The sequence below is a fragment of the Protopterus annectens genome, chromosome 17.part0 (assembly GCF_019279795.1).
Source record: "Protopterus annectens isolate FY-2018-M chromosome 17.part0, PAN1.0, whole genome shotgun sequence".
Classification (NCBI taxonomy): Eukaryota; Metazoa; Chordata; order Ceratodontiformes; family Protopteridae; genus Protopterus; species Protopterus annectens.
In genome coordinates this window covers 735,357,828-735,372,618 of record NC_056751.1, presented here as the reverse complement: position 1 = coordinate 735,372,618, position 14,791 = coordinate 735,357,828, and the positions used below count along the sequence as shown (strand labels likewise).

The 14,791-nt window shown below is 42.0% G+C and overlaps 1 protein-coding gene across 1 annotated transcript in view; it reads right to left on the bottom strand.

Annotated features, from left to right (window-relative positions):
- LOC122791750 (SLAM family member 5-like) overlaps positions 1 to 14,791 on the bottom strand; it is a 128,681-nt gene that overhangs the window by 35,505 nt on the left and 78,385 nt on the right. The window contains exon 3 of the mRNA XM_044059664.1: positions 13,810 to 14,133. Within this exon, the coding sequence (XP_043915599.1) occupies positions 13,810 to 14,133 (324 nt within the window). The remainder of the gene's footprint in view (positions 1 to 13,809; positions 14,134 to 14,791) is intronic.

Genomic DNA, 14,791 nt, shown 5'->3' with positions numbered 1-14,791 from the left:
AGATTGCCTTTAAGTTGTTGATCCTTTCTTTTTGCTCTTTTCTTGCGATTTTTTTGGTTTGTTTGTGTGATTGGATTCTTTTCATGTGGTTTATTTCATCTGCAGATTGGTAACTATTTAGCATTCTAATTTCCCGAGGATTGTCTCTTTCTCTAGCTTGCATTGCTCTTAAATTTTTCTTTGTGTTATCATCATCAATAATTTTTTTACTGTTGTGATTGTTCATTGTGTGGTCATATTTTTCTGTGAGTTCTGGTATTTTATTGTTCTGCTGTACCTCGTATTTCTATTCTATTCTATATTGTTAGTTTATTGTGTCTGGTGTCAAGCTCTATTGCTTTAAGGGTCCTTTTATTTTTGTAGATCTTTTTAATTTGTAAGTCCTGCAGTTACATTTCATAGCTTTTTTTCCTGCAGTTTCTCCTCATTATTCGTGCTTTTTGTTTGATTTGTTTCCAAATTTTTTATGTTTTTTTTGTGGACTGTTTCAGATTTTAGTGAAAGGTGTGGAAAGGTTTGGATTTCTGTTTGGTCCATAGTGAAGGGTTGTTCATTTTTTTTTTTAACTTGCTCAGGTTTCAGTTTTTGTTTTTTTGGTGAAGAAGTCAAGATTGAGTTTTTTTGGATTTGATGTCCTTTTGTTCCATTTTGTTTCTAGTTTTAGTGGATTGTGTTTCCATTTTGTTCCATTTGTTGGTATAGCAGGTAGTTTTCAGTTGGCTCTGGCTGGCACATGTCACCACTGCACCACGATTTCTTTATGGCACTACAAAGCACCTGTTTTTTGTGATTCAGTGAAGTTTGGAGCGATTTTTTTTGAAGAAAGGTTTTCTTTCTTTTGAAAATTTTGTCAGTAAATAGTTTTCTTATTAAATAGTTTTGAATGAAATAGATAGAAAGTTTTGAGTAGTTGCTTTTTGCAGTATAAAGTTCATGAGATAGTAGCACTTTTTGAATGAATATCTGGAATCCCCTTTTCTGTGAAAAGAGATTTGTCACTTTAGAGAACTTTTGATTTCTAGAGACTTTGAAGAAGACTCATGAGATTCTCACCTCTGAGAGAAAAAGACTCTGCAGAAAAAACCATGTAGCCTGCAATGAACTATAATTGCAGCTAGACACTCTGTGAACACTCAGAAAGCATGAACAGATCATGACCATTGATACACACATGGTTTGCAATATATTAGTGTAATGAGAAAACATGTAATCAAGTATAAATAAAGAAAGAAGATGATTTAGTCAGGAAAGCTGGGAAGTGAGAAGAAGAGGAGTTAGAGGAAGTGATTTATGGAAGAATTTGGGGAAAGAAGAGGTAATAGGAGAGTTTAAAGAAGAAAGAAAGAGTTGGAGAAAGATTTACAAACAATTTACACTTCAGACAGATCTTGAAGAAAAAAGAAACCCCCTGTGGGAAGGAGAAACTGGTTCTATCACTCCTTGGAACAGCATGAGATGAAGAACCGGTGGAAAGAAAAGAGTTTGATTTGAAGAATGAGAAATGACCCCCCCCGGAAAGGAGGAATTTCCTCCCATTGCCATCTGTAACCTTGATGAATAATTTTCAGAACCCATTTGTCTGAAACTATCTGTTGCACAACAGAAAAACGGAGAGTCAAACTTAAAAAAAAAAAAAGTATTTTTTAAGGGTGTTCTTCTTTAAGAATGCCATTTGTGTCTGGTCACACAGAAACAGAAGACCAAAACAGGTCGCAAACACCTGCTGCATCTGCATGACCAGTTGTTTACGTCTTTGTCTTCTACACATGTGGAATTTGAATTCCGGAAGACGTTTGGACTGCGGCCCACGAACGGACAAGTGAAAGGTATTTGTGTGTGTGTGTGTGTGTGTGTGTGTGTGTGTGTGTGTGTGTGTGTGTGTGTATCTTATATTTTTGGTCCACATCTCAAAAAATTGTGTTTTTCTGGAAAATCACAATCATTGAGGACTGAAGTCAGAAGATAATGGCAAACATTTGAGCTTTAGACTTAATATCTTTCAGAAAATTTATACTAATGCAAAACCTGTTATTCTATCAACTTTCTAAGTTTGTAAGAGCAATATTTAAAAGGTGTCCCTATTTTAGGGCTTTTTGCTCTAAGAAGACACTGGAGAGTATGAATGTCTCTCCAAATACCATCATATTGGGAGACTTCAACTACCCAAACATACACTGGGAGCATTACTCAAGCCCCAACACCCTAGCCCAAAGGTTCCTAGAATTCATAAACTCTAATGCGATGGAACAACTAGTCACCACTCCCACAAGAGGAGATAATATATTAGACCTGATCATCACAAACATGGGAACACAATGCTCCACACCGGAAGTATACCCCTCATTGGTGAGATCAGACCATAAATTAATCTCACTGGAAATCCACATACCGCCCCCACCCCCAGCACAGAAGACCACAGTGAAGAATTTTTCAAAAGCTGACTTCACACTTCTTAAGACTGAAGTGGTATCCTTCAAGGCCCCTGGGCCAGTGGAAACCACAGCCCACACCGCTGAATCCTTTATAAACGCCTTCTACGGACACCTTCAAGAATGCATGGATCATGCAATCCCAATTAAAACCAAGACCCATTCCCCCAAAGGCAGGTGTCCTGTCTGGTGGACCTCAGCCATTAATAAGCTTTACAACAGGAGGAGGAAGCTACTACATGACAGAGCAAAATCCCTAAAAGGGAAGGCATCTCTGATCAGTACTAGCAAAAAACTACGATCACTCATAAAATCATCCAAGGCCAACTTTGAGAGAAAAATCGCAAAAGACACTAAAGACAATCACAAGGCCTTCTTTAGTTATGTTAGAAACCTGGGTGGAAACTCCCAAATATGCTCAGAGTTAGTCCAAAATGACAAAAAATACACTGAACCCACAGACATTGCCAACATACTGGCAGACAGGTTCAGTGCAAATTCCCACCCCTTCCCCCCCAAAAGGACAAATATCTATCCCAGCAGAGTGTAGCCTCCCTGAAATTTCAGATGCCCAGGTGAGAACCACCCTCTCCAAAGCTAAAAACACAGCATCAATGGGACCAGACGGTGTCCAGGGTTGCGTGCTACATGAACTCCAAGAGGAACTAAACCCGCACATAAGGCTGCTGTTTAATCTTAGCCTTACTACAGGATACATGCCCAAAGAATGGCGTACAGCAACAGTGGTCCCACTCCACAAAGGAGGTGCTTCTACTGACCCTGGAAATTACCGCCCCATAAGCTTCACGAGCCTGGTCTGCAAAGCTATGGAGAGGATCATTATGGAACTCATAAACAAATACATTGGGGACCTACAGACACTGGATCCGACCCAATTCGGCTTTGTCAAAGGCAGAGCCTGCCTTTTGAACCTGGTCGACTTTTTTGAAACAGTCACTAAGGCCATTGATGAGGGTAAGGCAGTTCACACAGCCTACCTTGACCTTGCAAAGGCCTTCGACACAATACCCCACTCGGGCATCATAAACAAGCTCACCAGCTTAAATGTAAACCCATATGTCATAAGATGGGTTGCAAACTGGCTCAAGGACAGAACCCACAAGGTCAGAATTGCTGGAGCCATGTCAGACTCTAAGCCAGTCTGGCGGTGTCCCACAGGGCTCGGTCCTGGGACCCCTCTTGTTCGGCATTTATTTTTCTGAGGTGCAAGCTAACATAGGAGGATTGTGGCTGACAAAGTTCGCAGACGACTGCAAACTGGGCGCCATAATTGATACTCCAGTGGACACAAGTATCCTTCAGAAAGGCCTCATAGAAACGGATAACTGGTGCCAGAGCCATGGCCTTAAACTGAACACCAAAAATTGTATAGTCATACCCTTTGGGAAAAACGAAGTACCCACAAATTACCACATAGGTGGTAATCCATTAAGTACGGAAGAAGTAATCAGGGACCTAGGGACCCATGTTGACAGTAACCTCTCATTTGACACTCACATTGCCAAAGTGGTTAGGAAGACCTTCTATATTGCCCACCTCATCATGAAAGGATTCACATCTAGATCAAGAGAGGTCATTGTGTCCCTATACTCTTCCCTTATCAGGCCCATAATTGAGTACAATGCCCCATTTGGGATGTACCTTACCCAACACCTGCAGCAGTTAGAAAGACCCCAAAAGTACCTCACCAAGAGGATCAAGGGTCTCAAACATATGTCATATGCTGCCCGGCTGAAATTCAGTTGCATACTGCCTACTCAGAGGTGATTTATGCCTGATGTACAAGGTCATGTCCAATCCAGAATTAATGGACATGCTCCACCTCAGGAAATCCAAATCCACCAGAGCCACGACAGCGAGAGATTTGATCCTCAACGCAGAAATAAATAGGACGTGCTGGAGGGACAGATTCATAACCCAGAGGCTCCCTACACTCTGGAACAGAATCCCAGTCCATGTTAGGCAGAGCCCCTCACTGACTCTCTTCAAGAGAAATCTTGACGAGTGGATGGGAGATCGTAGATTTACCCCGGGGGTCATCTCTGTGTCACTACTAGACAGAGGCACAGTAAACTAAACCCTAAATGGGCACAGTATTCTCATTCCAAGGGGTGGCGAAAGCCACACACACTCTGGCTAGGCTTATAAATGCCCAAGGGCAGATAGCCTAGTATGAACCTATGAACCTATAAGAGGTTGAGAGGTATGGGGGTGTAAGAGCGAGGTAGGGGTACCTCTCAACTGTACAGATTTTCACAGAATGTCCAGATTTTTGCTTTATATTTTTGGTCTGTTCCTCATAAAAATTGTGTGTTTTTTTTTATTACAAATAAGTGGGATGCTCTAAGGATTTAAAGTCACTAACTAATTAATGGAATGCATTTGAGTTTCAGAATTCACATCCTTCAGAAAATGCATTCTAACAGAAATCCTTTTATTCTAGCAACTTCCTAAGTTTGTAACAGCAATATTTAAAATGTGTCTCTAGTTTTGAGCCTTTGTCCTCCCATTATGACAGGCTTTGTCCAGATTTCTTGCGCTAAGATGTTGAGAGGTATGGTATGTGTGTGTAAGAGGGAGCTGTGTAGGTATAGGTGTGTGTGTGTGTGTGTGTGTGTGTGTGTGTGTGTGTGTGTGTGTGTGTGTGTGTGTGTGTGTGTGTGTGTGTGTGTGTGTGTGTGTGTGTGTGTGTGTGTATGTAAGAAGGCAGGTAGCATGACTCTCAAGTGTCCAGATTTTTGCAGTATGTCCAGATTTGTGCCCCATATTTTGGTCTGTTCCTTGTAAAAAGGACTGAAGTTTCAGACTACATATCCTTTGGCATACAATGCTCAAACAGTGATTGTTTTAATTGGTTCCTTATAAATAATGTTTTTTATTTCTGCCTTAGTGGTCCCTGACATAATTCTATTTTCACCGGTCACCTTGTGTAAAAAGGTTAAAACCACTGCTCTAAAGCAGACATAACAGGAGGAATTTTTTTCTCTGTTTATTTGCTAAGTTTTTCTGCATAGCTGCCTAGCTTGAGCATTTTCTGGCTTGTTAAACTTGATTTCTGTATTAGTAGCTGTATTTAGAGCACAACCAAAAGCTGTTTGCTGAATTTCCTGTTTGCACTTAATTTTAAATCGTTTTTTTCTTAAAACTTGCATATTTTCTGTCCTTGACCTAGCACTCTTGTGTGGGGTCATTTACTGCACTGTTATAACTTGATATTACTTGTGAACCTCTGCTATCTCTGTAAAAACAAAAACAAAAAAATCTTGCTTTTTCCCACTTTTCTAAAAGTTCAGTTACAGGCTTGCTGTTCCTGAACTGTTTGAAAGTTTCTGTGAGGCCATTTTGCTTGGGCTGAAGGAGGGTCTCTGTGTTCATCAGTGGCAGTGACTAACATTGAGCAGCTTCCCTGCCCCCGGAGGTGGTTACTGACTTGAAACTGTAGTTTTATTGGCCACTAGGGGTCATTTCCATAACTCCTTCATTTGTCCTCAGAGGAGTGGTTTAAGGCAGTAACTTGTAGTTTATTGGCCATTTTGGGTCATTTCCTGTCTTTTCCAGCCCCTGCTATAGCGCTTTAGCCGATTTAGCCCGATTTAGCGGAGTTGCTACTGTTGCACACGTTAAGCAGGTTTAAACTATTCGGCTACCTAAAGTCCACTCTTCAAATTTTCCTTAAAACTACCTTCCTCGAACTATACTACTGATCTAATCAGCGTATCCTATAATTAAAAGATCATCTCTACTTGACTCCAAGTAGACTATTCTCTATCTGTTAAGCGTAGCACTTGCTCCTACAGTACTTATTACCTTGATCTGCACTCTTGTCATAGATAGTACCCCAAAAGGCAACCCCCATTTCTCGGTCACCCGTCCCCGGAATCTTTTTAAAGTTTTTTGTCTATTCCTTCTAGCATGTCGAGGATCAGTTGCTAGTGTCCTCTCCTGCTCAGCTGGTGAACCTGGGAATATTGAGGCAATGTTACAATTGCCTCATGTACTGAACAACCCTCTCCTCCTCCCACAAAACACAAATACATGAGATGCAACTATGCCAAACTGGAGGCTGAGCTCCCTCAACATAGGACTGGCAAGACCAGTCAGGAGGAGAAGGTTACCACACACACACTATAGACCCAGTCTCACATATTACCATTACAACCTCAAATCATACACATAAACACACAAAGACATACTCGGAGGCTCTGATCAAAAATCTACCAAAACAGCAGAGGCCACCAAAGCAGACACCCAAACAACCACCACCTCAGAACACAACACCTGCAACACATAGACCTCACAGTCAGAGTGTCAAACAGTCACAGCCCTTAAGGCCAAACACAATGCCAGACACACTAGTCATTGGTGACTCCATAGTCAGACACACTGGCGTCCGCTCACCAGACTGAGTAAGGAGAAGGTCACAGTAAGCTGCCTGTCGAATCCGCCACATAACGCAAGCACTCAGGTCTCTCAACAGCAGGTACAAATATGACTCAGTCATTGTCCACGCTGGTGTAAACGACCTGAGACGTACCTCCTTGGACTACATGAAAAGAGACATTGAGGAGCTCTCTGATTATGTAGCCCAGACAGGTATGACCCTGACCTTGAGCAGTATCCTACCTTCACCAAGAATGATGCCACAATACAGAGATAAGATGATCAGCTTTAACAATTGGCTTAAACACTGGTGTCATTCAAAGGGATCCAGTGTCTGTCTGCCTGGGATGACATGCTGGACAAGCCACGCTGCTTGCACCTGTCACCCTGGGATTCTGGATATTGGCAAAGGCTCTTGCCACCCCCATAGTGCCTTTTTTAGGCAGGGCTCAAATTCTAAACATCCTAGAACACAAAAAAGGAAAAATAACTAAGGGTAATGCTGCTCAATGCCAGAAGTCTAAATCTCAAAATGCATGCACTCGAGGCCCTTCTCAGTATGGAGAACATCGATGTCTGTGCTGTGACAGAAACCTGGTTCAAGGCTCCTGAGAGCACTCCAGCTATCAGGTTTTACCTCATATCATGCGTTTCGCCCCAAAATCTGGACAATACCAAGAAAGGAGGGGTATCCATATTCATCAAGGACACCCACACCTCAAGACTGGTCGATGCATCGGAGACCATCCAGGTGCAATTAACCATAGGCAAGACTGCTCTGCAAATTGTAGCATGTTACAGGCCACCCTCACAAACTCAGGAACCTCACATGGCCTTCCTGAAAACACTAGAGGGATAAATGTATCACCAAACACCATCATACTAGGTGACTTCAATTACCCTAATATAGACTGGGAACACTACTCAAGCCCAAACACCCTAGCCCAAAAGTTCCTGGAATTCATAAACTCAAATGCCATGGAACAACTAGTCACCATCCCACAAGAGGAGATAACATACTTGATCTCATCATCACGAACATGGGAGCACAATGTTCAACACGGAGGTGTACCCCTCACTGGTGAGATCAGACCACAAACTAATCTCGCTGGAGGTCCTCATCCCACCCCACCTGAAATAAAAAGACCACAGTAAAGAACTTCTCAAAGCCGACTTCACACTTCTAAAGACTAGTGTGGTCTCCTTTAAGGCCCGACGTCGGAAAACAGTACTCAAGCAGCTGAATCACTTACAAATGCCTTCTACCAGCACCTGCAGGACTGCATGGATAAGGCAATCCCAAGCAAAACAAAGACTCTTTGTACCAAAGGCAAGCATCCAGTCTGGTGGACCCCAGCCATAAACAAACTCTACAACAAAAGGAGGAAGCTACTACAAGATAGAGCAAAATCCTTAAAAGGTAAGACACCCTTGATCACTATAAGTAAAAACTAAGAGCTCTCATAAAATCATCCAAAGCAAATTTCGAGAGAAAAATAGCTAAAGACTCAAAAGACAATCATAAGGCCTTCTTTAGCTATGTTAGAAACCTGGGAGGAAACTCCCAGATATGCTCAGAGCTAGTTCAAAATGATGTGAAGATTACTGATCGTACAGACATTGCCAACATACTGGCTGACAGGTTCAGTGCAAACTTCTCCCCAAAGGAGAGATATCTATACCAAACGATTGCAGCCCCCAAACATCTCCAGCCCAAGTGAGAACTGCTCTCTCCAAAGCAAAAACACAGCATCCATGGGACCTGATGGTGTCCCCGGCTGTGTGCTCCATGAACTCAATGAGGAATTAAACCCACAGCTAGGACAGCTGTTTAATCAAAGTCTTACCTCTGGATCAGGAGTGGCGCACTGCAACTGTGGTACCACTTCACAAAGGCGGTGCCTCCACCGACCCTGGAAATTACGGCCCATTAGCTTGACAAGCCTTATCTGCAAAGCCATGGAGAGGATCATAATGGACCTCATAAATAAAGACATAGGAATTTGCAGACTTTGGATCCAACCCAGTTTGGCTTTGTCAAAGGCAGATCATGCCTTTTAAACTTGGTTGACTTTTGAAACAGTCACCAAAGCCATTGATGAGGAAAGGCAGTCCATACAGCCTACCTCGATCTGGCTAAGGCCTTCGATACAATACCCCATTCGGGTATCATTGAAAAACTCATCAGCTTAAATGTCAACCCATACATCACAAAATGGGTTGCAAACTGGCTGAGTGACAGAACCCACAGGGTCAGAGCTGCTGGCGCCATGTCAGACTCAAAGCCTGTCACAAGTGGTGTCCCACAGGGCTCAGTCCTGGGCCCACTCTTGTTTGGCATCTACTTTTCCGAGTACAAGCAAACACAGGAGGGTTATGGCTGACAAAGTTTGCAGATGACTGCAAACTGGGCCATAGTAGAAAACACATCTGACACAGATATCCTTCAGAAGGGTCTCACAGAAAGCGGATAACTGGTGCTAGAGCCACGGCCTAAAGTTAAATGCCAAAATGCATAGTCATACCCTTCGGGAAAAACAAGGTTACCCCTAGCTACCAAATAGGTGGCAATCCACTGAGCACAGAAGAAGTTATCAGGGACCTGGGGACCCAGGTTGATAGTAGTCTGTCATTCGACACCCATGTAGCTAAAGTAGTTAGGAAGACCTTCTACATTGCCCACCTTATCATGAAGGGATTCTCATCTAGATCAAGGGAGGTCATAGTCTCCCTTTACTCATCACTCATCAGACCAATGATTGAGTACAATGCCCCATTCGAATGTATCTGACCCGACACTTGCAGCAGCTGGAGAGGCCACAAAGTTCCTCACCAAAAGGATAAAGGGTCTCAAAATCTGTCCTATGCTGCCCGACTGAAAGAACTCCAGCTCTATTCAGTCTCAGAGGTGACCTTTGCCTAACATACAAGGCCATGTCAAACCCAGATTTGATGAATATGCTTCACCTCAAAAATCTAGATCCATCAGAGCCACAAGGGCGGAGACTTAAACCTTGACACATTAATAGGACGTGCTGGAGGGATAGATTCATCACCCAAAGACTCCCTATGCTGTGGAACAAAATCCCGGTACATGTGAGGCAGAGCACCTCGCTGGCCTTGTTCAAGAGAAATCTTGACCAATGGATGGGAGATCGCAGATATACCCCAGGGATTACCTCAGTGTCACTGCTCGACAGAGGCACAGCAAAATAATGGGTATAGTTCCCCATACTAAAGGGGTGGCGTAAACGATGGGCTAGGCTTGTAAATGCCCTCGGGCAGATAGCCTAGTATGAACCTATGAACCTATGAACCTATGAATGGGTGTAGGATCTGGAAAATTCTTCTCTAACAACTCATAGCATTTCTGAGGGACTGAGAAACCTCAGTGTTCTCTCACTAAAAACACTGACACATTCTAGCAATAGTCTCCAAGAAAGAGAACCCCCACCAGGGAGAATCAGAAACTGAGCTCTTCTCTGAGTCTGAATCAGAAATCTGAGGGGAAAAAATGCATCTGTCCCTGAATCTTGAATCTCTTCAGGAAAAGAGGCATCCCTCATTCATTTACCAGAAAATACTTTACAAGAAGGATCGATAGCCTGAATAGAACTCTGAACCAGACCCAATAAACTACTCCTAGCCAAAGAAATGTGAGGAGGAGAAGATAAATGCTTGGTTTTGTGTTTCTTTTTGACAGGAAAAATGGAACCAACCATATTACTAATGGCAGCGGCAACTTTCCCAAGGATAGCTACAGCATTTTGACACAACAGAGAAACCCTCCCTGTTTCCTCTCTCAGGACTGCCAAGATTGGCCCTCCTTGCTCCCTGAGGGGCCCCAACAACTGCAGATGACGTGACTAACCTCCGGTTAATAGTAGATGCTAGAACACAGGGATCTGAAGTAAAAGATGAGAGGTGTGAGGAACAACAAATGGCCAGAGCAGTCAGCCACCTGCGCTGAGGCAAACTGCTGCCCTGATGTGGTAGCAAAGGCTATTTGCTTAATTTTTTTTTCTAGCTAGAAGAAGGACCGAATGTGGGACCTGTAGTCTGTTCCAAGGTCAAACCTGAAAAATGTTCCTCCTTCCCAGGGAAGAGAAGCAGCCAATTTCAGTAAACTAGCCGACAAAAGTTACTTTTTTGACAGAAAAACACAGCAAAAAAAAAATTAAAAACACTGTGCCAGCCCCAGTAAAGAAAAATAAACATAAAGTGTCCACAGAAAATATGTTTTCAGTTACTTTACACCACTTTTAAAAAAAATTATGGGAAAAATGATCGCTCTCTTTAAAAGTAATACACAACACTCCTAGCTTTATAATAACTTTCCAGAAGAGGAAAGTTATAAAACAACACAAACAAGAAAATTTAAGATTTTTTCCCAAAAGGAAGAGCTCAGCACGAGCTGACTGATGGTTTGGGCACATGGAAGGTGTCCTGAGGCTTAGGAAGCTGTCTGTCTGTTATATTCTTGGCAGGATATAACCCTTATAGCTAAGGCTACTGCAGCTGTAATTGATATAATGAACATATGCTGATCATTGTCATGCCATGTGAAGTGAGGGGCATGCGGTTACGTGCCCCTCACTGGCCTACACTGATCATTGTCATACCATGTGAGATGAGGGTCATGCGGTTACGTGCCCCTCACTGACATACACTGATCATTGTCATACCGTGTGAGGTTAGGGGCATGCGGTTACGTGCCCCTCACTGGCATACACTGATCATTGTCATGCCAGGTGAGGGGCATGCGGTTACGTGCCCCTCACTGGCATACACTGATCATTGTCATGCCGTATGAGGTGAGGGGCATGCGGTTACGTGCCCCTCACTGGCATACACTGATCATTGTCATGCCGGGGCATGGTTATGTGCCCCTCACTGGCATACACTGATCATTGTCATGCCGTGTGAGGTGAGGGGCATGCGGTTACGTGCCCCTCACTGGCATACACTGATCATTGTCATGCCATGTGAGATGAGGGGCATGCGGTTATGTGCCTCTCACTGGCATACACTGATCATTGTCATGCCGTGTGAGGTGAGGGGGATGCGGTTACGTGCCCCTCACTGGCATACACTAAACATTGTCATGCCATGTGAGGCGAGGGGCATGTGGTTATGTGCCCCTCACTGGCATACACTGATCATTGTCATGTCGTGTGAGGTGAGGGGTATGCGGTTATGTGCCCCTCACTGGCATACACTGATCATTGTCATGCCATGTGAGGTGAGGGGCATGCGGTTATGTGCCCCTCACTGGCATGCACTGATCATTGTCATGTCGTGTGAGGTGAGGGGTATGCGGTTATGTGCCCCTCACTGGCATACACTGATCATTGTCATGCCATGTGAGGTGAGGGGCATGTGGTTATGTGCCCCTCACTGGCATGCACTGATCATTGTCATACCGTGTGAGGTGAGGGGCATGCAGTTATGTGCCCCTCACTGGTAGGATGGGTAGAGCAGGCTCAGTCTCTGCCACGATACTAGCAGCACACTGCTCTGTATAATGTTAACATCCCACTGTTGTTTTTAGTATACCTAGCCACAGGTTCAATGGACATTGCATGAAAAGCAACGTTCCTCTTCAGTCACTGACCTCTGCTGTACCTTATTGGTGGTACTTTTTGTTTACCTTTAGTACAGTGGTAGTGCTAGTGATTTGTGGAGGTCAAGACGGGACATTTCAGAATCAGTTGCCACTATATTTTTTACTTTTTGTGCTAGATGCAAGATGTTAATAAACCTTGGCATGTGCTTTGACCATACCTTGATTATTTGAGTACAATTTTTTTAACTAGAACAATCATGAACTCCATCAAGTAATTCTACCGTAGCAGGATCATTCAGATCATATCTCTCAAATGTCAAGATTTTCACAGAATTTCCAGATTTTTCATTCATATTTTTGGCCTGTTCCTCATAAATTTGTAGTTTTCTGGCAAACCACTGGGTATTGAAGTCACTGAACAATAACAGACATTTAAATTTCAGACTTTATATCTCCCAGAAAATGTATGCTAACACAAAATCTGTTATTCTAGCAACTTTCTAAGTTTATATGGCAATATTAGAAATCTGTTCCTATTTTTGGGCTTATGATTTCCCCTGTTATTTTTGGATTTGTCCAGACTTCTTGCTCTAAGAGAATAAGGTATGACTTGAGGTATATTTTTAGAAATTGCTCAGTGCACAAATGAAGCCAGAATCAACTACATTTTAGTGCATTGTAGAGAACAACAATATCAGTTTATTTACTGCCATGGGTGTTGATTTGTGTGAAGAATAACGTAACATATATTGGGAAGGCAGTCTTATACTGAAAGCTACATATTAACCTAACTACTGATGATAATTTGTGGATACTATACAGTACTTCAGTTGTTTTTTGTTTTTTTATTATGTATTTGTTAACCAGGTAAATGAAATGATTCACTGATAACACTCTTCAAATATGACCTAGGTCACATAGGTAAAGTAGCCAGTCAGAGTATATTTGGGAAGAAACATAATTTCCATAGAAACAGCTTTTACACATATTCTTTCACACTTATTCAAAGAAAATGTGCATTTTATTGCATCATTCTGAACACTTTAAACACATAAGACAGTGTTACAAACTTTGAATACCTTTCCCAAATGAAATAATTTCTTAGATCTATACTTTCTAATGATATCAGGGTTAAGTAGGCCTATCATAAACTTATTTCAGATTACTGTAATGCAAAGGAGGCCCTGTCATTGCTTTCCTAACATATAGATACAATTTCCTTACCAGGTATTGTAGGCATCTGTGTTGACTTTTAACCACCTCATTAATAAAAGGAAACTTAAGACAGAGGTACAGAACTTACCAAGAGGGAATGTGTTTCTGTTTCCATTGTTGTTAACCAGTAAAAAGCATTAGTTTTTATGTATCACAAAGCTTGTACTCAAGACTCAAATGCTTTGAAATATGACATACCAGTTAGTTTCTTTCTGCAGTAGTCCCAGGGCATTATTTGTACTACAGCATTTGAGCTGATGGCGTTCCAAGCAGTACAGCTGTATGATGCATTCATGTCTTCAGGAAGCAGGGACAATTCCAGTGTCGATCCTTTTCCGAGGGAGAGAAGGGAATAGCTACTGATGTTTCTATCATCCCGCTGCCAGACGTAGACCACATGGTTTCCTCTTTGGGCTTGACAGTTAAAGGTAATATTACACATCTGGCAGTCCTGGGGTTTGGTGTTAGCCATTAGACAGTCGGATTCTCCTAACTGTCTGATATTCACACTAGAAACATAATCTAAAATAAGATGTGACATTGTTAACAATTCAGAATTTTTCTTACTATCTTTAAATGTGTTGCTCTTTTAACTTCTTTTTAGTTATGTATTTATTTATTTGTATTTGTTAATATGAACTATGGAAAACATCTTATTAATTGTTTATAGCCATAATCTTCTGCTCTCTTTAAACACTGGGCTGTTGTCCAAATTTCCTTTTCAGATTCTAAGCTGTGACTTCTGCGTAAGTCTTAACAAAACACAGTAAATGTTTAGTTGATCATTCTGTGTGTTAGCATAACAATGTTCCTATAAGATATCATTTTTCATTATCTATTTTATTCAGGTTTAGCAAACACTGGAATAGAGAGAATAAAACTTTACAACTGTAAAATATACATACCTTTTTGGAACACAGATAAACCTAATGATATACAATTAATAACAAATCACGTCTTTAAATGTAAAATAATAAATATGCAGCTTAACATTAAATAAAAAGGCAAAACACAAGTGGATATTCATAAACAAATACTACAGTGTGAAATGGTGTGGTGAGTGGCAACATGCAGGAAGGGTGCGATTCAGAGACGCATAGCATGACGGTGCTACCAGTGAAACAGTACAACATGAACTGTATTCAAATGACCACACAAAAACCCTGCAAATGTGTGTCAA